General features: G+C 41.0%; 1 protein-coding gene and 1 pseudogene across 3 annotated transcripts in view; one reads left to right on the plus strand and one right to left on the minus strand.

The window, feature by feature from the left end:
- The window catches only part of Col14a1 (collagen type XIV alpha 1 chain), a 207,977-nt gene that overhangs the window by 156,063 nt on the left and 25,921 nt on the right, over positions 1-25,993 (plus strand). For all 3 annotated transcript variants that reach the window (XM_034516485.2, XM_034516486.2, XM_034516484.2), the window contains exons 38-42: positions 3,138-3,233; positions 4,501-4,554; positions 4,849-4,902; positions 18,608-18,661; positions 19,105-19,176. In XM_034516485.2, the coding sequence (XP_034372376.1) occupies positions 3,138-3,233; positions 4,501-4,554; positions 4,849-4,902; positions 18,608-18,661; positions 19,105-19,176 (330 nt within the window). The remainder of the gene's footprint in view (positions 1-3,137; positions 3,234-4,500; positions 4,555-4,848; positions 4,903-18,607; positions 18,662-19,104; positions 19,177-25,993) is intronic.
- LOC143434183 (RNA-binding motif protein, X-linked 2 pseudogene) lies at positions 6,365-18,211 on the minus strand (annotated as a pseudogene).

Consider the following 25,993-nt stretch of genomic DNA (forward strand, 5'->3'; position numbering starts at 1 on the left):
TTTCTAACTTGAATCTCCATCTTGGTCTTGAGACATTACTTTTTAGCATTTCCACACCATCTGCCTTACTGATTTAGTACTTTGAGTGCATTAGATTCACATAGTACATATTCATATAGCAGAGAGCCTTACACTAAAAACAACAGTTTTACTTTACAATTGGAAACAGATGATGCAAGGTAGGACACGATGTAAGCATGGTAAAGAAGTAAATGAAGGAAAGCTGGAGATAATCATGGATTATCTAATCCTACGGCATGGGATGTAGCCTTTGTGAGTTGATCTGTTTCATTTTCTGAGATGAGCTTGACCCCATCTCAGGCTGTAAGAAAGGCCAGGGTTGTGTGCCTCCTTTCAACAAGGGTGCTCTGGCCTCTTCTCTGGGTCACCCATGGAGCCCAGGAGCTCCTATGCTTTTTGGGTTCTGCCTCTCAGGGGATCACTTAGTAGGACTCCATTATTTTTCAACACTCTCAGTGGACAGAGGTTCTCATGATGAATATGAATTAATTCAGATATTTGGTGACCCTAAGGTAATTCATTGTCTCTAATTATTTACTCCCGCAGGATTGTCACTAGTATGGCTACTTCTGCTTGGCAGTTTTGACAAACAAAGGGTACTGGTGTGCAGTAGATTTGGACATGTGACACAGAGATGTCACCTTGTCACCTTTGTAGACAGTATGAGAACAGATAAACTCTACCTTCCTTAGGGAAAGTCCCAGCCTGTGCTCATTCCATTGCACCAATTAGATGATAAGACTTTGGATCATAAAGCAATGGTCACGGGTCTCTTCTAGTCTATTTGCTTTATATTTTAAAGAACAAAAGGAGCCATCTACCTTCTGCCTAACACTTCAAAAATACATACATTACATAGTACTAAACTCTTACTGCTAAACACTCTAACTGATGTGTCTGTATTACTTGCCCCCTTCTCAAGCACATTGCACTGTTTTTGCATTCAAGTGCTCTTCCTCATCAACCTTGTATGCTTCTTTATAAGGATAGTTACCACCTGGTGCTCTGTGGCCTCATTTCCTATGCAATTTTCAAACCACATGTGGTCTCTGTTGCCCTTGGAGTCCTGCAAAGCAGTTCTCACTAAAGCCACCAGTTGTGACTAGTTCCACAGGTGGCTGTCTAATGTTCGTCTTCTTTGAGATCACTGCAAGGTAATAGCTGACTCATTTGTCCAATTAGAATTTGTTTCTTCTTTGCCATTCCATCTTTGTCCTGGTACTAGCCTTATGGCTTTTTCAGATCCCTTCCCTGGCTTTCTTCGTCCCTATTCTAATTGTCACGTAATTTTAATTTCGGCTTTCAACGTGCTGTTTAGAAAATATTTAATTTTTAATTTTATTTTATGGCTTTGTGTATGGGTGCTTTACCTCCATACACATCTATACATCTCGTGCCTGGTTGATGCTTATGAACATGAGAAGAAGCTTTTGGATCCCCTGCTAGAGTTCCAGACAGTTGTGAGCTACCATGTGGCTACTGGGAATCAAATCTCAATCATTTGAAAGAGCAGACAATGCTCTTAACCACTGACTCTCTTTCCAGCCCCTTTCAATATGTCCTACACAACCTCATATGTGAGTACAACCTCAGTACTCCGTAGCCTATCCAGCTGAGACTTTGCCAGATTCCATGACTGCTGGACTTCTCCATTTTTTTAAAAAAATTTTTTCCACATGCTTAATCTTAAGGAAACTTACTCTGTCCTGATTACTTATCTGTAGTTTACACCACCAGGATTTTTATTTCACATTATTTGTCTCAAGTCATGCTTTCAGCAGTTTCACATTTGAGGTGATTTACAAACTATACTCACAAAATTATACATACAAAAAATCAGTATTTTGAAGAGACATCTCTGCTTTTGTGTTTGTTGCAAAAGAACTCATTATAGATAATAAGCAGAAACAACCCAATTGCCCATCAAAAGATGAACTGGTAAGAAAAGGCAGTGCCTGTACAAGATGGAATACTATTTAGCCATTTAAGAATGTCAAATTTGGTCATTTGTGATAACATGGATGGACCTTACAAAATGTGTTAAAGAAGCCAGGTAGAGAAAAATCACAAGTGATTTTATGTACATGTAGACTCTAAAAGATTGTGAAAATTACAAGCAAAACAGTGGTTACTCAAGGCTCATGAAGAATGTGGCAAAATTGGTCATTATGTATGAAGTTATAGGGGAAATACCTTCTAATATTCCACTGCATAGTAGGTTCTATAGGCAACAGTAACATATTCTTTATTTCACAGAAGCTAGAAGGAAGGATTCTTAATGTTCAACACACACACACGTTTGTGTTTGTGGCACTAGATGTTCTCATCTTTGATTAATATACCACACATGCATGTATACGGAAGTGGTAAGATGTAGTACTGCATTAATATGCACAGCTGTAGCATGTCCACTGGAATAGGATACTAGCTAGGCACAGATGTTAATTTAATAAAGCAATAGCCTTTGCTGTGGACACCAAATTTGACAGGGAAGAAGAAATTGATCATAAGTTGATATTCTGAGTCTAAGGTTCCTATCTGAGTTGTTTAAAGCATAAAGAAGTGGGAGCTAGTGATGTAAAAGGGGTTCCTTACCCTGGGAAAAGGGGGAAGACGGTGTTGAGCTCGAGGTTTTTGGTGGCTGCAGAAGAACTACACTGTGGTTCTACAGGGAGGTCAGGGAGAAAATACGCTTGGTGTAACGTTCTCAGAAAGAAGCTGAGGCACACCTAGGGTGGAAAAAGACAGCAGGGAGCATGGAGAAAGGGCTGCTCATCCAGTTTCCTTCCTGGACCAGGAGGGTGGTCCCGCAGTGCATTCTCCTCTGGGAGGTGTTAGGCAGTTGTGGGCGGACTACTTGCTCACATAGTTGGCAAAACATTCTTACACGCAGAAACAAAATAAATAAAGTTGATGAAATCCTGGTGTGTTTATTCTGGTAGCTTACTGATGACATTTTTACCCAGGAGGTAAATTATTCGAAGTTTTGTGTCTTGTTACCCTCTGAGTATTTCATATCTTAGAAGTTTATCAGGAAATAAGTGCTATATACAGGAATGTCTTTTGGGTACTAGAGGATCTAACTTCTAGAGTAATTAATTTCTCTTGTTTTCTAGGGACCAGAGGGACCTCGGGGAGAAACAGGTCCTGCAGGACCCCAGGGGCCCCCTGGACCCCAAGGACCCAGTGGTCTGTCCATTCAAGGCATGCCTGTGAGTTGTGCATGCATAGTCACATGGGTTTTATTGTTATCTGTTTTCCATGAGGACATGAAGAGTGAGCTTTTTTATTCTGTGTCTTACCAGTGAGTCTCAGTCCATTTGAAAATCATAAGGACGGATTATTTGTTAGCTCCACAGTCAGTTGCTTGCTCAGTAATGGTGGTCTTTAAAAAAACAAACAAACAAAAAAACAACAAAAAACAGGCACAAGGGAAGGGGATAAGCATTTCCACAATATTACACCTGAGGATGGCAAGTCAAGATGGATAGCCTTCGCGTGTTTGTCTAAATTCTTTTTGTAAAATCGTTATTTCTGTGTGTGTTTGTGCATCGTGTATGTGGGCGGCACATGTGTGAGCATGCACTCACGAACTGTTCACATGGGTACATGTTTCTGTGGGTGTACTGAATGCAACTGTGCATATGTATATAAGTAGAAGCAGGAGATCATTATTGGGTGTTCTCCTCAGGAGTCACCTACCTTGGTTTTGTGGGACAGTGCCTTCATTGGCCTAAAACTTGATCAATAAACTAGGCTACCTGGCAGGGAGCCCCAGGGACCCACCTGTGCCCAGTGCCCCACCCCAATGTTAGGATTACAATCTTATGATACCATGCTCAGATTTTTATTTTTAATATGGGTCCTGGGTATCAAACTCAAGTAGTCTTCCTAAGTGGGGGGCAAGCACTATAATACCCACTGACTTACCCTTCCCAGCCCTTGACTAAACTTTTAACACCTAGAAGGTAACAACTGTTAAACTAATTCATTATTGATGTATATCCATTGGGAATGTAGAATATGAAAAGATATCATATTTCTTATTTCTGTTATTAGAATATAGTTCAGAGAGTAAGTTATAGAGTTTAGATTGTGGCATTAAATGGAATATTTTGAAATACTTAAGGTCTTTGAAAAGAAATTTAATTTAAATCACTAAAATATATACGATTTGAAAGAAGCTATAAATAACATTGAAACATTCAACTCCCCCCCCCCCCGCCTCCACCACATGTTAGTATTATCAGCTTGGCCATCTGCACACTGTGGATTGGAGTTGTTATTGTACACACACATTCAGTTCTGCACGAATGTTTACATGGATGGTATAGCATATGTGAGAAGTGAAGCAGGACATGTGGCTGATAATGTAAAGGCAGTTTACTGTTGAAAATATTCTCACAGTGTATATGGGTGGGTCTGTGGACCAAGAACTGACATCTGTGAATCTAACTCAGTATACTTTTGGATACTCAGGGAATGCCGGGTGAAAAAGGCGATAAAGGAGATGCTGGCCTTCCTGGTCCACAGGTATTCCTTTGCTACTAATCCTTTGCCAGGGATAGAAACCTGAAGCTTCTGACATCAGCTGTGACCTTGGCAGGGTGTCTATGTTAATGTCATTTTCCTATATTCATTCACCCTCTTGAAAGCCTGATTGATTGAGGGTGACATCTATTTCTTAGTAGTAACTTCTGGGTCTCAGTCCTGTGTCCCAGGGGGTTCCCTTTATGCTATTGGCATTGTTTGGAAGCTGTGGTCTGTTCTAGGGAGAGGTGAGCTGTTTCTGTAAAGCTGACTCTTTCGTGTTCTTGCCTTCCCTAGGGTGTCCCTGGAGGTGTTGGTTCACCAGGACGTGATGGCTCACCAGGCCAGAGGGTAAGAATTTGCCAAATGTTAGACTTTGGCAAGGTAGACTTCCTGGCTAGTCACTTTGCTGCAGACAGGTTTTTACAGATGGGCACCAAGTTAGGGTTTGCATTTTTCTTCTGCCAGTCTAATTTCTATTATGCATTTATTTACCTTCAGCCATTTATCTGTCTATTTTTGTTTTCAACAGACTTACTCTGGTTGGTAAGCACCCCTCTCTGAATGCTCCCAAACCCAGCTCTTATTTTTGCATCTCATTTGCATCCATTGCATCTACTGGCTTAGTAGGTTTTCCTAGTTCTTTCAGATCCTTGAAGTACATACCTAAAAGAAAGTAACAACAGCACAGATGGAAATCCAAGTAGTGTGGCTTATAAAGGAATCTCCATTGGCTTAGTTATGTCTCAGTTATTTGTTGTTTTTATTGGTTCAAATAGAAAGCAACAAAATAAAGCACAAAAATCATCAAACTAAAATATGACATTTGTAGCGTTGACAAGTTTCCACCAAGCCAGGCTTGAAGAATTGTAATTTATTGGGGGAAATTCAAATTTTAAAACTTTACCACATGTTATAATGGGATCAGAGTTCTGGTAGAACAAAGAATGGATAATCAAGCCAGGCTTAGAGGGTCTGGGAAGGATTCCCCGAGGAGGAGGAGGAGCCCGGGAGGCTGCTTCTTGATTGAAAGACAGAGGAGATGAGAAGAGGGAAGCCATTGCAAACAGGAAGAACTGTTTGTGTAACAGAGAAGAACGGGAACAGTGGGACATCTTTAGAACAACAGTACATGGCTAGAGATCACAAATCAGTGTGTGTAAACATGTGTGTATGTGTGCATATATGCCTGTGTAATGCATATGTATACAAGTTTATTATAAAATGCAGTCAGGTTTACCTAGAAAAATCAAAATTGACCGAAATAAAAAAAAAAAAAAAATAGTACATTTTCAAGTGAAAGAGAAGCTATCTTCCTTTTAAAATATTTTTATTTATTCTTTGGTAATTTCATATATGTATACAATATATGTTGGTCATATTCTACCACTTCACCTCTTCAACTCCTCCCAGATCTCCATCGCCAACTCTCCCTCCCAAATTCTTCTTCCCAACTACTGAGATCAGTTAATGAGGCCTGTATATGCATATGTATAGGACCACTCACTGGATGATAGACAACCCACCAGAGGCTACATCCCTAAAGAAAACTATCTCTTCTCCAGCATTCATCAATCACCAATAGCTCCTCAGGTTGGGGGTAGGGCTTTGTAAGTTCCTCCAACAAACATGGTGAACATTTGACTAGAGTCATAATATGTAGGTCTTATGTGTGCACCTACAACTGCTGGGACTTCATATGCATGAAGCCCTAGCATGTGCAGAAAACATTATTTTACAACAGTCTTTTCCATCCTCTGGTCATTCCAACCTTTATGTATATATACATAAATTTATGTAACAAAATTCATTTTCAAAGAACTGTGCAGCTGGAACAGGCTTCAATAATGTCTATAGTCATTGGGTCACTGGCATGGAAGGACTTCCACTCTCTTGAATGCCTATGTTTTTTATGCCTATGGGACTTATCTGGACTCTGACTTCTACTTCTATGATTCTGCCTTTCAGAATGCCCACCATGCCTGCTGGAATGAGTACCTGAGCTCCTCCCTCTGTCCTTATCTCTGTTCTTTTCTTTTCCCTCCCTCCTGCTTGAGGACTTGTGTTCATGCTTGGGTTTCTCTGTCTTTACCTCTGATCCTGGGTCCTCTGCTATACCATGGCAGGAACTCCTGACATCAGGGGAGTCTGGGTAACTCTTTTTCCTCTTTCTACATTCAGACTTCTGTGCTCTCTCTGAGTTCTTGCTGCTGTGCTTCTTGGAGCCATGGTCATTCTTTTCTTTTACTGTCTTGCTTCTGAAGGATAAAGAGCAGGATGGCAGCTCAGCTTGGACCTGGGGTTCAGTTCTCTCTCTCTCTCTCTCTCTCTCTCTCTCTCTCTCTCTCTCTCTCTCTCTGTCTGTCTTTTTGTGAGTTTGACATCTTCATCGTCAGAGACTTCAGGAGAACTTGATGGAGGTGTATTAGTCCAATAGCCCTTCTCCTGGAGCCTCTGGTCACATCATCCACATCTTTTGATTCCCAAGAAGCCTGGTAGTTTGACAGATGGTCCACATGGATAGTTCTTCCTTTAATCTTAATTCCACTGAAATTGTCTACAGCCAGAACTGTGGTCCTCTAGTCTTCTTAGCACACACAAAAAAAGAATCCTTTGGATTTCCTAGTCTTCTTGTCTCTTACAAAATTAATGTTGACAATCTCCCCATATTGTGAGAACAGACAGATGATGTCTCCTGCCAGTTTATAAGGAAACCCTCTTTATATTTGCATCTCCATGATCTTCTTTTAAGACATCAGCATCCTGGTAAGGCTATAAAGCATCTTCTTTCCTTCTTCCATGATGTTTCCTGAGCCTTGGAAAAAAGGAGTGTGATACAGATGTTCACTTGGCACCTCAACACCACACTCATTTATACTCTGCATTTTGACCAGTTGGGAATCTGTATTACTCAGCATTTACTGAAAAAAGAAACTTCTCTGATGGAGCTTAAAAGCTGAGCTAATCTATGGGTATAGAAATAAATATTTATAAAAATACTTTGTTACTGAATCCATTTAGCAAAATAATAGTAATAGATTTTCCCCTAGGTTCCATGCCCTCATTTATAATACCAGGCATACATTCCATACTGTTGAGTAGATTTAAGTCCAAACAGTAAATAGTTGGTCACCCTAATAATATCTATGGTACTATTTGCACCAATGGGTAGATTTTGACAGGCTGGTCTTTATTGTAGCTTGCAGAGTTCAGAGCTGGATAGGAAAGTTGGTGACTTTTCTTCCCTAGAGCCAACACAGCACCCTCTGCCATCATGAAGGCTAGGCAATAGGGAGGGAGCTTCCAGGTCAGTACCAGCTTGATCTCTCATATCTTGTGACCTCAGCACGTTTCTCTTCAGCATTATCTTCCTAAATTATCGCTGATTTAGACTTGTGTGGAACCCTACATTTCCCTAACGCCTTAATCACAGGGAATGACAAGCACTTACATCTTGTCTAATGAAGATCAACACAGCATTCAAATAGTATTCCCTCAGGGTTGATGCACACCTTAAGAGGCTAACATTTGTTAAGAAAACTTACTTCTCTACTCTGTCAGACCCAGCTATAGCTTCCCATCATTATGCTTCTCAAGAATATAGAAATAAATGGCCAGATCTGATGACACAAGCCTATAATCCCAGGAGGCTAGGCAGGGGGACTGCAAATTGAAGGTCTTCTGGGACTACAAAGTGAGTTCAAAGGGCAGTCTTGATAGTGCCTGGCTAGTATGCATGGAGCCATAGTTTTAATCCCTAATACTTCAAAAAAAGAAAAAAAGAAAGAAAAAAAAAAGAAAAGAAATTATTTTTTTCTTCTGGGTACATAGCTTTGAGACTTGAAATCTCTTCTTATCCTGCCTTTTTAATGGCAACCTTCCATTTATTTAAAATCTCAGTGCAGTCTGTTTACCAAGTGGACTAGGCTATAGAACATGTTTAGACTAGTGCATCTGAGACGGCCTTCTCTGAGAGTTAGATTTATGTATGGCTCTTGTGCATGTGGGAGGAGTATCTAGACGTATTTATATGTTTTGGCCAAGCATATAGGCTAAGATCCTGTGTGGTTACACACCTAGATTCCTTCATAATTTCCAAAGCTCTGAAAACAGCAATTCTGAAGATTTGATTGAATGAATTTATTTGATTTATCTATGCATAGAGCCCAGTCTTGGCAAAGAACTCTGACCCAAACTGTTAGGCTAGTGTTTGAATCCTTTGGTTTTAGAGTCATTTTTCTTAAAATCCATATATGAAAGCAGACCTTTTTTTAAAGAAATACTTTTCTACCCACATATGTTCATCTTTGCTAATAAAACGTGAGAGCTATCATAAAGTGATAAGATATCTATACTTGGCTTTTGTTTTCCTCTCTCCTTCTATTTAGAAGTAAAGCTTTGAGGATGTGTCTGATGCTCGTTATGAAATCCACTTGGATGACAATAGGGTTCATTTGTAAATCTGATTGTCAGGGACATTCATTCAGTATGAAACCATATGTCTTTTAAAGAAGATTGGGTGATTATTGCCTTAGAAAAGTTATCTGAAGACAGTACCATCTGGCATAAAAATGAAGGAAATACTATTCCCGTGAAGTAAAATAGCAATGCCATGGAACTGTGGCGAACTTCTCTGCTTGAAGGAAGAACAACATATATCTTTCTCAGTCAGCCATATCTTAACTGAGCACTTGCACCATGCCATTTACCACTCCCAGCTCGAAAAGTTTCCCATTGCAGAGTCTGCAGGGAAGTTTATGAAAGAAAGAATAGTTTCAGTTAATAAAGAAAGCAATCTGTAGACTACCTAGAGAAGAAAAGCAGGAGAGGATCTCGTGCCTACTGGGAAAACAATGATTCTTTCAGAGACTGGGGAGGAGGAAGGAAGAAGACCTGGTTAACGAAGAGTCATTTAGGGGACGCTGATCTATTTAGTCAGATGAACTGAAGCCTGGGGTGGAATAGGGTGGGGATAAAGGTCTAAAAGAATTACTTAGCAGGATCAAGTTTTGATAGAAGTAGTTAGACATAGGTTGAGAACCATCTCAGGTGGCATATTCCATCCAGGTCTCTCCATTAGGCAGCAGTAGTTATGGGGCTACTTAGAGAATACGAAGAGCAGATACTTCACAATTATCCCTGTTCTGCTGTAGGATGCTGTCAATAACAGCAATAACCATGACACTATGCAGACTAAGAGCTAAGAGAATGGTGGGATTCACAACCAAAGTAGCTGAAAAGCCCCTTTCAAACATTCCCCATTTCTCTGCCTTCTCTTATCGACAGCACAATCATAGCCCAAACTTTACACCATCATCTCGTGGTTAGCTTAGACAAAGGGTGACCTCTCTTTATGAGTCTGGTGCCAATGTTACCACTGAATTTACCGAGAGGGTAGGAGATTTTGAGAAATAATAAAAAAGAGAGAGAGAGAGAGAAAATATAACCTCTTCTGATATTTCTAGCTTATTCTGGCTTTCCCCAAGGGGGATCTTGGACTCTAGGAGACAAATCTTATTTAATACTGGGCCTGAGGCCATAAGCAAGTCTAGCTAGACTTCCTGGAGTAAGTTTCCGCCTAGTCCTTGGAAGCCAACAGACCAGCATGTTGAAAGTGATGGTTCAAGCTAATTCAGTCCGGCATCCAGGTTTCACTCTAAGTCATTCCAACTAAAACATTCTGTGCTTTTCCTTCTTTTTCCTATAAGTCTTCCCCCACCCCACCCCGCCATTTACTTTCTTTTTTCTTAGTATCTGAGTACAGGGCCTTTCTTGTGATATTCAAACTTTTCTGATGTATGATAGATTTCTCACTCTCCAACCTACACATTCAGATGGCCCTAAGGGAAATCAGATAGAGTAGGGATGTAAGATAGGTATGTAGGTAGGTAAGTAGGTAGAAAGATAGATGGATGGATAGATGGATGGATGGATGGATGGATGGATGGATACAAATCAGGGATAGAAAAAGAGATAAAGTATACATGGAGAAAATACATGATAGAAATTATAGACAGATTGTTGATAGATCAAAATATACAGACATTATATATATATATATATATATATATATATATATATATATATATATTACATATGGAGAGAGTTGGGGATAGATTATTGATAAATGAGAGATAGAGAAATAGATAACAGATCAGATATATAGTGAAAGAATTAAAAATACTAGAGAAAAGAAAACAAATGAAAGACAGCGTTTTTCTTATGTCTAAGTTCTGTTTCCTCCAAGACCAATTTTTCTGTCAAGTACCCAAAGGAAAATTTTAGAATTATGCCTCTCTTCTGTCTTAGATTTACCAAAATAAGATATAAGTTAACTCAACTCAGTTCTTCCATGTGGAGAGTGTGTTTCTTTTTGAACTCAGGGCAACCCTATGTTCGAAACCTTTCCTCAATGGTCCCATCATCCCCATGGGTCAGCAGTCACTAGCCTTCCTTATTTGTAAGAGATGAATTGTCATGGAGGGTGCTCTACCTGCACTTGGATCCTGTTGATGAAGAGGTCCATGGAGAAGGGCACATACTAACCAGGTCCAGGTTTAAATCCAGGATGTGTGATGTGGGCCCCATAACTTTATGTCTCTAAGATTCTCCTTCACCATCTGTTAGTCAAGGACATAGTATTGCCGTATATGGAATATTGTGGAGATTCATTCATATGAACCATTTCCAATGATATGATCTTGAGATACATTATTGGCATCCATTAATTTTTTTATATCATCCTAATGAATCAGGGCTTTTGTAGTACATGTGCTTAGTAAATTAAGACTTCTTGGAAGATGGTGAAGAAATAAAAAAGTCAAGCAAGTGTTAAGAATTTTTTAAAATACTTGGATTCCGCCTTTAAAGAATGCTTGATGCATGCTTCTTAGTTATGTGGTTTTGATGTACACAAAGACCATATTGTGTGGAATGTTTTGTTTCATCAAAAGTGATTCGGTCTTAAAATGTACTTGAGAAATTGAACCTGAGTCAACTATTTGGTTAGATTTTACTCCTGTCATGAATATTAGACAGTAATGAAAGAGTCATCTAAAAAATACTTTGTGCAATGCTAGATTCACGATAATGAGCCTCATGGGTATCTTCCTTCCTCAGAAAAGGCAAAGTAAGCTATTACCACGACACTGGTAGCCAGAATGACTGGATTTTCTTCTTTGTGGGTCCAACTCTAGATGGGTTTTAATAAAATCTCAGGAAAAGCATGTGCACAGTCAGCTACAGTGAAGATGCCTTATGCAATTGGGGCTTAACTGCTTATTTAAAAAAATCAAGATGCTACCCCATAAAGTATGTAATATATACAGATGTCTTGGGTTCTCATCATTAACCCTAGAATATCCACACAACGCCACCCCATCTTTCCAGACAGAGAACCCAAAGATCTGAAAGTTGGAGAAAATAAGCAGAGATCAGAAGGCAGCAGCTCCGTAGCCAGGAGTTTAGCTCATCTCTCTGGCTCCAGCACTGAACTTTTTCATTTCCTAAAATTATGAAATTAAGATCACTGTGGATTTTATGATTGAGAAAACCTTCCAAGAAGACACTTAAGTAGCAGGACTTTAATAATGAAGATGTCACACCCCTGTACTCTGGGGCAGGCATCCAATTTGGGTTACTTTCTTAATGAAGTAGGGAATGATCATTCATAAAGTTTGCCTCTAATATTTTAGACCTTTACTTGCAAAACGATCATCTGTGCTCATCTAAGAAGGGAGAATCTTCTGGGTGTTTCGTTTCCTGCTCTTAGGTTCTTTGATGAAGCCCATTCTTGGATATCTACTTTGCCTCCTCTTGGGATGTTGTCATTCAGGGTAGGGGTAGACTTTTCAATTTTGGTAAACAGACGGTTCTGCCATCTCAGTCATCAGATTGTTTTTGTTTATTTGTTTGTTTTGTTATTTTTAATACATAGATCCTACACTTTAACCTTCAATATTCTAAAAGAATTCTTTTAAAAAATGTTAAAAGCTCTTTAGGCAAGACGTAGTAATGTATAGATTTAGACACCTTATGATTCTATGCCCATCTAGGTTTTGGAATCAAATAGTCTATTATACAAGGTCTATTGCATATCCACATAAGTTTTTTGACACAGTATTGCTGATGTAGTGTTGTTTTAATTATCTGAAGTTATAAGTGTGTGATAATAAAAATTTATACACTTACACTCTAAATTGCATTAAATATATTAGTGTGTGTATACATTTATGAATGCACATACACATTTTGTGTACATGCATAGTTGTCATGTGTGTATGTGTCATTGAAAATTCCTCAATGAGACCTAGCATGGCACTCTGCATATAGACTTGTTTTTAATCCCTGCCCCAGGCCAGTGTTTATGTAACCTGTAGCTTCTGGATGCTTGGCACTTTTGTGTGGTAGTTACTAGTAATCCTTTGTGGCAAGCAGCAGCCTGATTTCTGGTGGCCAACTGCTACAGTAGACATGGCGTCTATGTTTGATCTAACTTATGCAAAAGGAAAACAGAAATGGGAATTAATAAATATCCTATGAAGTTGCCATTAAATATGATTTGCATTTTATGCAAAAGTGAATTTAGTGTTCATTAGATTATTAGTGATGCTCAAAGTAAATTTTAAGTTAGATTTTGTTTTGCTGAGAATCACAACAAATCATAACTTAGTAATTTGCTCGTAGGCAAACGCTTCCAAAATAAAATATAAAAGTTCTTTTAACTTTTCATTAGCAAGAATTATTTTAATGTAGTCTGTGGGTATGTATTAGAATTTTGAAGTAGGAATATCAAAAAGGCAAAGATGCCTGAAGCTATTCATGTCAACAAACATAACTGTTTGTGGGTGGCTGACTTCATGCACACTTAAAAAAAAATACATCTTATAAAGTGTATAATTTTCCCAAAATTCTCATTTCACCAAATTTGTTGCTTTGAGATAGAGAGGTGAGAAAGCGATCTTAAGCCCTCTCCTAATAAGAAGTAATAGATTTTCTCAGAGTGGGCTGTGTCAGGGAATATTGTGATACCTGGAGAGGAAAACTGTTGGTCTAAGTGTATCTGTTGATTTTGAAGGTACTGTATGTAACAAAATACTTAAGGCTAGATGATTTATAAAAACAGGTAGATTGGGATATCGAGTCTGGGGAGTCTAAGATCTAGGGGATCACATTTCATGAGGCCTTCTCATTTAAGGCATAATGTGGCAGAAGCCATTGAACCGGGAGTGAGAGGAAGGAAGGAAGACCCTTCCAGGACAAGCATGTTTATCATTCACGAGGCGGAGTCCTCATGGCCTACATATCCCTCGTGGGTCCTGCCTCTGAGAAAGGCTGCAAAGGGAATTAGGTTTCCAACACATGTTTTTTTTGGGGGGGGGGAGGGGGGCACATTCAAACCACAGCAGTTCAACCATCTTGATTGAGTGTGGTGACCTAGATGTTTGCTCTTCTGTGGAAGCTGCCCTGCGTCCCCAGCCTGGGTCAGATGCTCACCCTGTGTGTCCCCTCGGAATTCTTTTGTGTATCAGCATAGAGGCTGCCGGTATCATTTCGTTGCCTGAGAATTTACAAAACTTTGAAATTATTCTCTCCATTGCCAGTTTAGACCTCACAGAATGCCTAGCACATCGTATCCATGCAAGTATCTCTAAGTGAAATGGAATTTGGGCTTCTGAAGTTAAATGAGTTGGGATCTGAGAGTAAGAATGGAGATGTAGTTGAGTCATTAAGTACTTGCTTAGCTTGTACAAAGCCCCAATTTGACCGCCCACACCACAGAAAAATATGAAAAACACTAAGAAGGAATGACATTAGCATTTCCTTCTATCCTATGCATTGCCAGACTCACTTGCTGAACGTGCACAGAGTGAGTACCCCTGGACCCATCATCTGTCAGTGGCTGCTCTACACACTAGAACAGTGTTAGGAATGGAACACTGAATGGCATATAAGCTTTGCGGTAAACATAGGAATCAGGTATGGCAGCACCTAAATCTGTTGTCTAGGCAAGGAGCACGTAACTAAGGAACATCTTTCTCACTAACTGCGCACCCAGTTAAGATCCCGAGTAAGAACCACATTTTACTGTGTTCCCTTCCAGACAAGAATATGTTGTGTCTATAAATCAGGTGTTTGCAAACATGTCCATGACAGTGTCTTCTCAGTGTCAGCTGAGAGCTGAGCACAGACTCTTGTGTTTTCACACTCCTCCCCCTGGGGTAGGGAGCGGGGTGAAAATGCATTACTTCCTGCCAATCTTCTGGGAAACAATGCAATTTTATTTGTTTAGAAATGTTTTCCTCTAGGAAATGTAGGAAATTGCTCAGCTTTTCATTTGAGTAAGTCCCTCTCTGTTGAGTGAAGAATATTCTCCTCTTGGGAACTGTTGGGTCTGAGGCATGGCTCTTGCCACTCTTTTGATCCAGGTGGCTTCTCCTTTCTGGTCCTGGACGACACTGAAGGCAGGAACCAAATGGAATCCTGTTAAAACTGCTTTCACATGTGCCCAGAGCCCATCTTTGTCATATGAAAACTTCATCTGAAAAAAAAAAAACAATATATTTTCAAGTTTTTTTTAACATTTTACTTTTTATTGAGAATTTCATACATTGATTCAATGTGTTTTGGTCCAATTTCTCCCCCATCCCTCCCAATTCCTCTGCATCTGCCACAGGTTTTCTCTTCCAACTTCATGTGCTTCTTCTGTCTCCGCCTCCTCTTCCTCTTCTTCCTCATCTTCCTGTCCTCCTCTTCTTCCTCCTCTTCTTCCTCCTCCTCCACCTCTTTCTCCTCTTCCTCTTCCTCCTCTTCTTGTTTATCTTAGTTTGGGTTTTGATACTGTGAAGAGACACCATAACGCTGGCAACTCTTTTAAACAAAAACATTTAATTTAGGGCTAACTCACAGTTATGTCATGGCTGAGAACACAGCAGCATGTAGGCAGACATAGTGCTGGAGAAGGAGATGAGAGTTCTACATCTGGGTCCATAGGCAGCAGTAGGGGACTGTGTGCCACACTGGGAGAAGCTTGAGCACAGGAGACCTCAAAGCCCGCCTCCCACAGTGACATACTTCCTGCAACAAGGCCACACCTCCTAATGGTGCTGCTCCCTATGGCCAAGCGTTCAAATATATGTGCCTATGGGAGCCATTCCTATTCAAACCACCACATTGTTGTTGTTGCTTTGTTTTTTAGCCACCCCTCCCCCCGTGTGCTTAGTCTGGCCTGTTGTGAGTGGGTGTGGGACCATCATCTGGAGCATGGGAAGCCTCTCAGGGGTCACATGTTTGAAGAAACCTCCTCTTCCTGTGCAGGCAGCCATCTCAGCTAGGGGTGGAACTTCATAAACCTTTCCCAGTCCATTCTGTAACTCCAGCTCCAGGATGTCTGTTGTCCTCCTCTGGCTTCCAAGGGCACCCACACAGGGAGTATATACACGCAAGCACAAGCATCTGTATACACACAAATAAAAATTAAATAAAATTAATATTTTAAAACTTTTCTATTGTTCTGGGCCCCTCCGTGTCCCCTTCGCCCACGAAAAAGACACGTGAGGCAGTGTTCGGGTGGTTACTACAGCGAGGCTTTACTTCTTGTATAAGCAGAAGCGGAAAGACGGAAAGCCCGGAAAAGGCACTGCTTAAATACACCTTAGAGTGACGTGTTCACTTCTGATTGGCTGTTCACTCATTACCCATAATATGCCCCGGGATGGGCAGTGACTTTGGCGCGCTTTTTGCCTTTTGCACCTGCGCAGTCAGTTGTTTACTAGTGGGAGGACAGGATGCCCGCGCCATCTTGAAATGGCGAATGCTGACATGCTCACTGCGGCTCCTAACATTTTATATGAAGATTTTTCTGTCCTTTCTTACCTCAAGTTTCATCATTTATAAAATGAGATTGTTGGGCTGGAAGATCTGATCATCTCTCACATATACTGGTTTATCTATGTTCTTTTCCCAGGAAACACTACATTTAAAATCCAGTTAAGATAATTTATTCAGGAAAAGGCCTCACGGGGGTTTTCTTGATTTTACCGTGCATCCAAGACTGATCTCAAATTTTCATGCAATTCCCCTGCCTCAGCCTTCTGAGTACTGAGAGAGGCATGAACCATCATCACACATTACTAAAAATAAGTTTATTTATTACCCTTATATCAGAATAAATTTTTGTTGTTTAATTAACAGATCCAAGGGAGGATGAAGAGAGAGCGAGCGAGAGAGCAAGAGAGCGAGAGAGTAAGAGAGAGAGAGAGACAGAGACAGAGACAGAGACAGAGACAGAGACAGAGACAGAGTCAGACTGGTGTAACTTAGTCTGTGTCAGGACTTATCCTTAGGCAAAACCTCACCGTGTAGCCTAGGCTAGCCTCAAACTCATACTGCCCCAGCCTGTGCTCTGCCCTCTCTGTATGGAGATTATGGATGCATACATACCATCATGCCCAGTTTTAACTACAATAGTTTTTACTAACATGAAAACCAGAAATATTATAAGATGACAATACCATATGTATCAGCCTTAAGGATTATAACATATAAGTGCCTTTATGCAGAACAGGACAATATAATAAGTCCAATAACAGCCACCTCTTGCCCGCAACCCAGCGCAATTGCCATCGAGGGTGGCTGGAAGAGCAGGAGTCTCTGCCTTACATGGTCCTTTTGCAGCCTCTGCCTTGGAGCACTCTTCAACCCTCAGCCTCTAAAGTCACTGCAGGAGGGACTAGAAAGAGGAGCAGCACCCACAGGAAATGTTTATGAGCCAAGGCTGGAACTGGCCCCTTTCTTTGGCCAGTACTCAGGCATGAGGCTCCACCTGGACTGTGAGGAGGCTGCAAAATGAAACCAAGCAATGTGTCAGGCAGAAAAGGCAAACCAGGAATATGGGTGAGCATTGGCCTCCCTAGCTGCCTTTTTTGCTAAGACTCATTGCCACCATGAGGGTTTGAGAGCACTGTAAAGGGCCTGGGTGACCTATCGTTCTCATGTACACTCACCCTATGCCATCTCCTGTGGCCTTCTGGACTCCCTCCCATACTCGCCCACTCCCCCATGGCATCCTTTGGTACATTGTGCTGGAAGAGGAGACACAGATGTAGAGTTCTTGTGTTGATGAGATAGATAGGGGAAGGAAAGCCTATGGCAAAAATGGTGGGAATTGTCAGAAAGAGGGTGGAGAAAATAAAGCAAGGATGGCAATCAGAGGGCTTGGGATGGGACCGAGGGTTCCCACAGAAAAGGAGGTGATACTTTGAAAACTTTTATGTACCTATAAAATTTATATTGAAGATTCTCTCTCAAGCTAACCACATCAGAAGAGCTAGCATTTATAATTGTGAGAGTAGGCCATCCCAGCTGTTAATATTTTTTATACTCATAAAAATATCACATATACAACTTACCCAATGTCTCAGAGAGTAGTTTTTCTAAGGATAGCATTTATTTTTTTTAAGGGGGGGGGCTGTTTTAGTTATTTTTTCTCTTCTGAAATAGAACAGGAAGCAGTTATGTGCCCAGTGATGAGCCCAGGACAGAAGACACTCAGAGAACCTTTCCCAGATCAAAAGTGTCACCACCCCAGGTCACCCTGCCACATTTTGCTTCAATACGTTTCTCATGAGCTGAGAATTGCAGATAACTGCACTTACCTCATGGCTCTATAGACTCTTTATAGCTTATATTTCCCACTCAAGACTTGTGGATCCTGAAAGACACTGATTTGCCTTTTGGTCTGGACATTAATTTAAAAAAATAGAACTTGTTTATTTGTTATGTTTAGTTTAACAAAGTTTCTGAAATGGAGTTGTTATTTAAGTTTGTAAGTGGCATTTCTCACACCTACAATCCATGACTTTGGGCTACTTGTTGGAGCCAATGGCCATGAAACACTTGCCAAGAACAATTCCTACAAGAGTTTGACAACGGCATGGCCTTGGTAGGCTAGAGCAGGTGGTAGAATTTGTGCCTTAGATATTCAAAGAAATTTGATGATCATCTTCTGGAAGCCGTGTAGCAACCACTTGTGTGACATATCATTTCTTTACCCCAGGGATTTCCCGGAAAGGATGGTTCCTCTGGGCCTCCAGGACCACCTGGGCCAATTGTGAGTATTTCTAGAAGCTTCTGGGACACATTCTGCTTTAAAGCATTGTTTTTTGGTAGAGATTTTTCTCCTGCTGGCTTTTCTAGCTGCCACTCTGTTGTTGTCATTTTGTCTGTTGGTACAGACCTTTATCATCCTTTAAAAATGACAAACCCAGATGGTTTGATTATTCACTGAGCCATTTTCCTGTAAGATTGTCTCTGTGCATTTAGTTGTTATTATAAGACATGGAATTCACAGAACCATACCTGAACAATTCACGGAGACCTAAAAATGGCCTTATATGTGGTCATTGGGCAGAGTAATAAACAATGACTCCCAAGACATTCATAATGAGGAGGGAAGCTGTTGGGGCACGCGTTGTTATCCCTGCTTGAAAGTTGGCTGTGATCCACTGCATATATGAATCTTCACCTTTGTCCCATTTCTTGCTTCTATTTTAGGGCATTCCTGGAGCCCCTGGTGTCCCAGGGATTACAGGCAGCATGGGACCACAAGGAGCCCTGGGGCCACCTGTGAGTACTCAGTGGTAGCTGTTCAGAATATATGTCCTGCCATTACTTACTTATATGTTTAAATTTACCAGCATCTCCGTGGATCAGAAGTGTTTGTTCAGATGCCAAGTATGGTGGTGTTCAACTTAATCCAAGCACTTGGGATACACAGACAGGCAGATCTCTGTGTGTCTAGGTTAGCCTTGTCTATATACCAAGTTCCAGGATAACCAGAGTTACATAGAGATACTCTGTTTCAAAAAAAATTATTCAACATGTTTATTCACCATTGGACTTAATGGGATTTTCTGAAGAAAAGTGGTTGGAGCCTTAAGATCACGTTGTGCATATACCATGGCTAAGGTTAAATGGTCCTATTCGAATGTAGGCTGTGTTCTTGTTTAATGTGTCCCCATGGCTTGTTCTGTAAAGCCTAAATGAACTCAGTATCATCTGTCAAGATTGGGCACAACAGCTAAATGTCAATCACATTTGCCTCCCAAGAGGAAAAATGTAAAACTTTAGAAATTAAAAGTTTTAAAGCAAATAGGAATGTATTTTTACACCTTCCATTCAATCACAGAGCGCATTAAAAGCATAAGCACAGGTAAGCAGAGAGTGTAGATCAAAGTGCAGTGGGAAGAACCTGTTTCCCCTTCACCTTTCTAGACACTTCGTTGGCATTTCAACACAACCAATGGGAGAGGGCAAGGAGCTGAGGGATGCAGCTTGTCTGCTCCTCATCTGTGAACTCTGTGACATGTGGAACTCTCACCAAAGCCATTTTCTGTGTTTCCTGTGACTTGCAAGATGCTCACTGTAGATCTAGATATCAGCATTTTGGCAGCATCCGTGCTGAGCAGAGTTACCTGTAAACTAAAGCTACTGTGCTGTAGAAAAGTCTGTCTTGCCGCAACCTGCTGAGGGTATATGGAACAGTGATGTGTGACGGAAGGGTACAGAGGCAGGTATGAATTCCATCTTCAATTCTACTGTGTCACCTTTTGGTCCCATTTTCTGTGGCCATGTCTCTTCCACAGGAAAAGACATGGGAAAGAGTCTTGCCTTTAAGAACCTGTCTGTGCAATCTCCCTAGAAAATTCCCAAATCCTTAACTAAATTAGTCTGCTTAAAGGGACATAGTCACAAGTTCTGGGGACTCAGTTTCAACACATAAGAAAAACAGGGAACCATTTCTACCAGAGACACTGGGTTGGGTTTCTTCCTTTCTGTCCCCAGCTGGTCTTGCTTCTGTTTATCCTTGAAAGACATTTCAGTACAATTTTCAATCCTCAGAATCCTCCTCTGTGCTATCGTGTACACTGCACATACCTAGACACACCTGTGGGACACCCAGAAAAATGAATATGGGCTTAGCAACCATGGTTTGTACATCCTTATAAACATCAACATTAGTATTCACTTTACAAAGCCATGCATTTACCCCAACTGACTTCTCACTGTTCAAAACTGCCCAGCATCTAATTCCTCCCAAGGCATTGGCTTAAATACAGAGCCCTCTTGCCATTGGTTGCATGTACGATGAGTCTTGTGAAGGGGCTTGATTCTCCTGTTTTCAAATCAGACTAGTACTGGGTTACAGAAGAAAACTGGATGACTTTGTCTTCAGATATCTTCTTTAATGGAAAAGACATTTCCCCATTTGATCCTGTGTGTGGAAACACACACACACACACACACACACACACACACACACACATACACACACACACACGAGCTCTTGCACGCAAGCACACACAGATTGTGTCTCTGCTCTCTCCTCTCATCTTTCTCTGTCAATCTTATCTCTTCATCTACTCATCTATTTCACACCAAAATGTCTTAGAAACGTTCTGCTACTGGGTTTCACTCTGTTTCTCAAGATGTGGTTTAGGGAACCAGAGTTCTGGAATTCATCCTCTGGACTTACGGAGCAAAGACTTCCATCAAAGAAGTTTCAGAGGTAGTGGATGTTCAAACCAGCAGAACCGTGACAACACTTAGGGCATCAAAGACTTTGGAACATCCCAAATGCAGTAAGAAAACAGGAAGATGTTACATTGCCATGGTTAGATAAAGTAAGGTAAACCTGTCTATGCAGGAGAAGGGGGTCTTTTTCTTACTCACATCCCCCAGGACTAATTTTTCTTACCCAGGATATGGAAACACAAGCCATGATTGGTTCTGCCAAAAGGGATGGAATAAAAAGGGACAGAGATGTTAGACACTAACATCTCTGGAGAATCTAAATGGGGTTTAGAGGGTGAAAAGTAAGGCCAGAAGTTATTGATGAGGATGACACTTCCTCATTTACCCACTTGGCCTAGTGTGCATCTGCATTAGACTCTAAATATGGGACATACTAAAATCCATACAGTCCCCACAAACAGATCGCCTAATGTTAGTTTTATCATCTACCAGCAAAGAACGGCATTTGGTGGCCACAAGAGAGGCCGCATGCCACTGACACTTTTATTAGAATCAGAAGGTGGTTTATATCTGCTGGGTAGGGATGCCACAGTCAGCTCGTGTAGTTCCCATCCAAAGCAAGTTGTTCTCTGCACTCGAGTTCAGGATTTTCCCTGCATCCAGGCTGCCAGCTCCCACATGCCAGCTAGCTGCCAGGCTGGGATGATTATTAAAGCAGGCTCCCTGTTGTGCTCTTTAAGCTCTTGATTGATTTCACATAGATATCTGTCTAGGAAAATGAGGGAAGGGAACCAAGAAAGACAGACTGAGTCACAGAAAACAGCCGTGTGTTCCCTACAGCAGACGCCAGCAGTGCTTACTCCAGGATGGTACATTCTACACCAGCTACTTGGGTGGATGAACACGGCTGCTGCCAGGCATCTATTTCCTCCCTAGGCATTGGCTTAAATACAGTGCCCTCCTGCCATCGGTTGTATGCATGATGAGGCTTGTGAAGGGTGTGAGGCTTCCTACTGCTGAGGTCACATTTTCATAAGTAAGCCCATTATTTAAAGAGCCCTGTATAAAATGTTCAAATACGCTGCAGCTATCTGGGGCTATTATCTATAGGGGCCACATACCAGAACACAGTCATTTAGCCTACATTTTATGCAAATCCTCCCTCCTTCAGGCAGCTGCCCGCCTCTTCTGGCTCCTGATGTCTGTCTTGTGAGTGAAAGGTAGCTCTAGGATGTCATTGTGCTTGTATGCCTCTTTACCATCGGAGACATAGAGTACTTTCTACATATTTGTGAGAAGAAGGGGAGGAAGGAAGACAGGGGAAGAGAGAAGGAGAAGGGGTTGAAACTCAGAAATGTTCCTGTCCAAAGGAAAGACAGGGACAAAAAGTGGAACAGATACTGAAGGAAAGGCCATCCAGAGATCGCCCCACCTAGGGATCCATTCCATCTGCAGACACCAACCCCCGTGATAGGAGCCTGGTATGGCTGTTCCCTGAGAGGTTCTACCAGCACCTGACCAATACAGATGCAGATACTCACAGTCAACCATCCGACTAAGCCTGGGGAAGACAGTATCTTAGGGGAAGGACTGAAGGAGCTGAGGGGACTGAAACCCTATAGGAAAAACAGTATCAACTAATTGGACCACCCAGAGCTCCCAGGGACTAAACCACCAACCAAAGAGTATTCATGGAGGGAAATATGGCTCCTGATACATAGGAAGCAGAGGATGACCTCATCTGACATCAATGGGAGGGGAGGCCCTTGGTCCTGTGGAGGATTGATGCCCTAGCATAGGGGGATGCTAGAGGTGGGACTGGATGAGTTGGTAGAGTAGCATCCTCATAGAAACAAGGGGGTGGATGGATCAGGAGATAGGAGGGATGGGTCTGGGGGGGTCTGTGGAGGGGCGACCAGGAAGGTGGATATCATTTGAAATGTAAACAAATAAAATTATTAATGAAAAGAAGAAAAGGAGAAGGTGGGATGTGGCAGGAAAACAGAGGAAAAGAGAGGAGAGGGCATTTGTGTTCTCAGCCTGCTGTTTAGGGAGACTAGGTTACTCTTGCTGTTGGGGTCAGGACACCGCGGGTCTTGAAGCCTGCTGAGCGTTGCTTTGTGTAACAGGCATCTTCAACATGTGGACTTTGAACGATGAGATCATTCTCTCCCTCTCAGTCCCAAGCTTCTGTGACTCTATGAATGTAGCTACTGTATTTCTTTACATTTCAAGTGTTTCTGAAATTAAAGGAAAAACACGCCACTTTTTCCTGACTCCATCCACAGGATCTATGTGTTTTCCCTCAAAGCATACTTCGGTGGAGTTATGGGCCTTCGTGTGCTCAGGAATTTTTATTTTGGTTTTTTGTTTTTACTTTGCAAAAATCAAAGGAAATATGTCAGCGAAGTTGGAATCAACCATAATTACTTGCTGTATGTATTATTTCACTAAGAAGAGCTTTCACCGAGATTGCATAGTTGTGTCTCTTAGTAACAAACATCATTAGACTGAGTTTGGGGAGTTTCAGGCCTAATTAAACACATATATTTCTTTATACCAGAAAATTCCAGTAGCAAATGCTGTCTGTCTGTTTTTCTCACCAAGTTCAGTCTCTTCTTTATTTAAATATGACATATTTTCAAACATACTGATATAACAAATGTCACCAAAGAAAATATAGACAGACATGTTGGTGTCAGAGTTAAAGTGTTGAAGATTGAAGTTTTCCTGTGTTTTTGTTTGTTTGTTAACACAAGGTCTCACTGTGAGGCCCAGGTTGGGCTTGAAGTCAGGGTAATATTCCTGCCTCAGTACTATGATTATAAGTGTGTGAACCACCATGCCTGGCTCAAAACCATCCATTTGTTTGTTTGTTTTTAAATGACTTCATTCTGAATCACTAGAATTAGGTGTGTGGGGATGTGGCATGCCCACTTGTTTTTGTCTTCATTAGAAAAATTTTTTCTTTATTGGAATAGAGGATTCTGGCTCATGGCTGTTGTGAACAGCATCCTCTTCTAGCCAAGTAACAGAGAGAACCTGAGTCCACAAATTCACCCTAAGTTACAGCTCTTCTATGGTCCTTACTGTGTGATCTTGGGCAAATGATTTAAACTCTCTATGCACAGTTTTCCTAATCTGTAAGCTGGGACTGTCTTGTGCAGTTGTTATAAGGACTGCATGAATTAATCTATCAGAAATATTATAGGGACAAAAATTGACTACTTTACAAGGCTATTGGTAGGTTTAACTGAGTGAATGCATATGAAATACCCAGAACAGTAGCTGGCAAGGGCAAACAAAAAGTGTTCATCATTAAAATGTACAATTTCTGAATATATTAAAATGTCAGTTATTTACTTTTGACTGCTGGCTTTTTGTTTGTTTCTAATGCCCCGAAAGATGTTTCCTTTTTACACAGTAGTGTCATACGTAACTCTTGTCCCCATTAGAATGTCTCAGTGAGCACAGCCATCTTTTTGTCCTCTTGAAATCAGAGATGCTGGGTGGCAAGGAAAGAGGGCGTGGATTGTGAAGTTATTTGCAAAATTAATTTAGGCTGGTACACACAGAGAGAAGGGGAAAGTGAGAGGGCGGGAGGGAGGCAGAAAGAGAAAGATAGTGCGAGAGAGAGAGAGAGAGAGAATTATATAAACCTTGTTTTTGCAAATAAGTTTCTCTTGTGGAAGTGGGTATTTTTAAAAAGAATCACCACTTTTTCTAACCATCTAGGAATGCACCATAGTGTGTTTTAAATGTTTTTCTTTTGTTGCTTTTCCATCCAGGTAGTTGAAGCAAAGTACAGGTTGACTAATAATGCAGATTTGAAATGAAGCCCAACCATCCATTCATTCTGTTAACAGTATATTTAAGCCCCTGCCATGTTGCAGGCAGTCTCTGGAGCTGGGGTTATGGGAATCTCTTAGCTTGACACAGACACAGCCTTGTGGTGCTCACATGCCAACCAGGAGCTGCTTTCTTTCTAGAAGTTAGAATCCCCTTACAACTCTTTGCCCATATATTTCCGAACAATCAGCATGTCATGAGATTATGAACTGTGAGCTTTCTTCTCTATAGATCACTTCACTGAATGACCCTAGTTTAGGAAGAAACTCAGAGACTTTAAGTGGACATTTTTATTTATTTCATTTTCATTAGTTCTTGGAGAACTTTATATATGTTTTGATCATATGCACACCCCCTTTCAACTCTTCCTAGACCCACTCTCATTTTCCTATCCACCCAACTTTGTGTCTTCTTTTTTAAAAATACCCTCTAGTTTGTACTGCTCACATATTGTTGGGTATGGAGCCTTCCACTGGAGTGCAGCCAATTTACCAGAGGCTACATGCTTAGAGAAAATAGAGTCTTTCTCTCCCTGAAGCTATCAATTGCCACTCCTTGGCTAGGGATGAGACTTTGTGCCCATCTCCCCTTCCTTTTTATTTAAAAAGATATTTTAAAGTTTTATATTTAATTATGTGTATATGTGTGTGGGTTTGTGCACATGGGTGTAGTGCCTACAGAGGCCAGAAGAGGGCACTGTATTCCCTGGAACTAGAGTTCCAGCTGATTCACCCTGTGAGAATCCAGGTGCTATGGAAGAGCAGCATGCTCTGTTAGTTGCTGAACCATCTCTGCAGCCCCCAAATTTTCAAATACACACAACATTGAAGAAATTTTCAAGTGAGCACTGTATAGCTAGTACCAAGGTTCTGTGATGATATACGTTTGAGTGCATGTGTGTTTTAAAGTAAAAGTCTCTTGTTCTTAGCTGATTAAAGATCTAATTTGCAATTTTGGAAAATTATCTGAAGGCACACCAAAGGTTAAATTTACATTTATTGTTAAAAAATATGCTTAATATTCTTTTCATTTTGAAGAGGGCAGGATAAAAGGAAATGCA

This window comes from Arvicanthis niloticus, chromosome 13 (assembly GCF_011762505.2).
Source record: "Arvicanthis niloticus isolate mArvNil1 chromosome 13, mArvNil1.pat.X, whole genome shotgun sequence".
NCBI lineage: Eukaryota > Metazoa > Chordata > Mammalia > Rodentia > Muridae > Arvicanthis > Arvicanthis niloticus.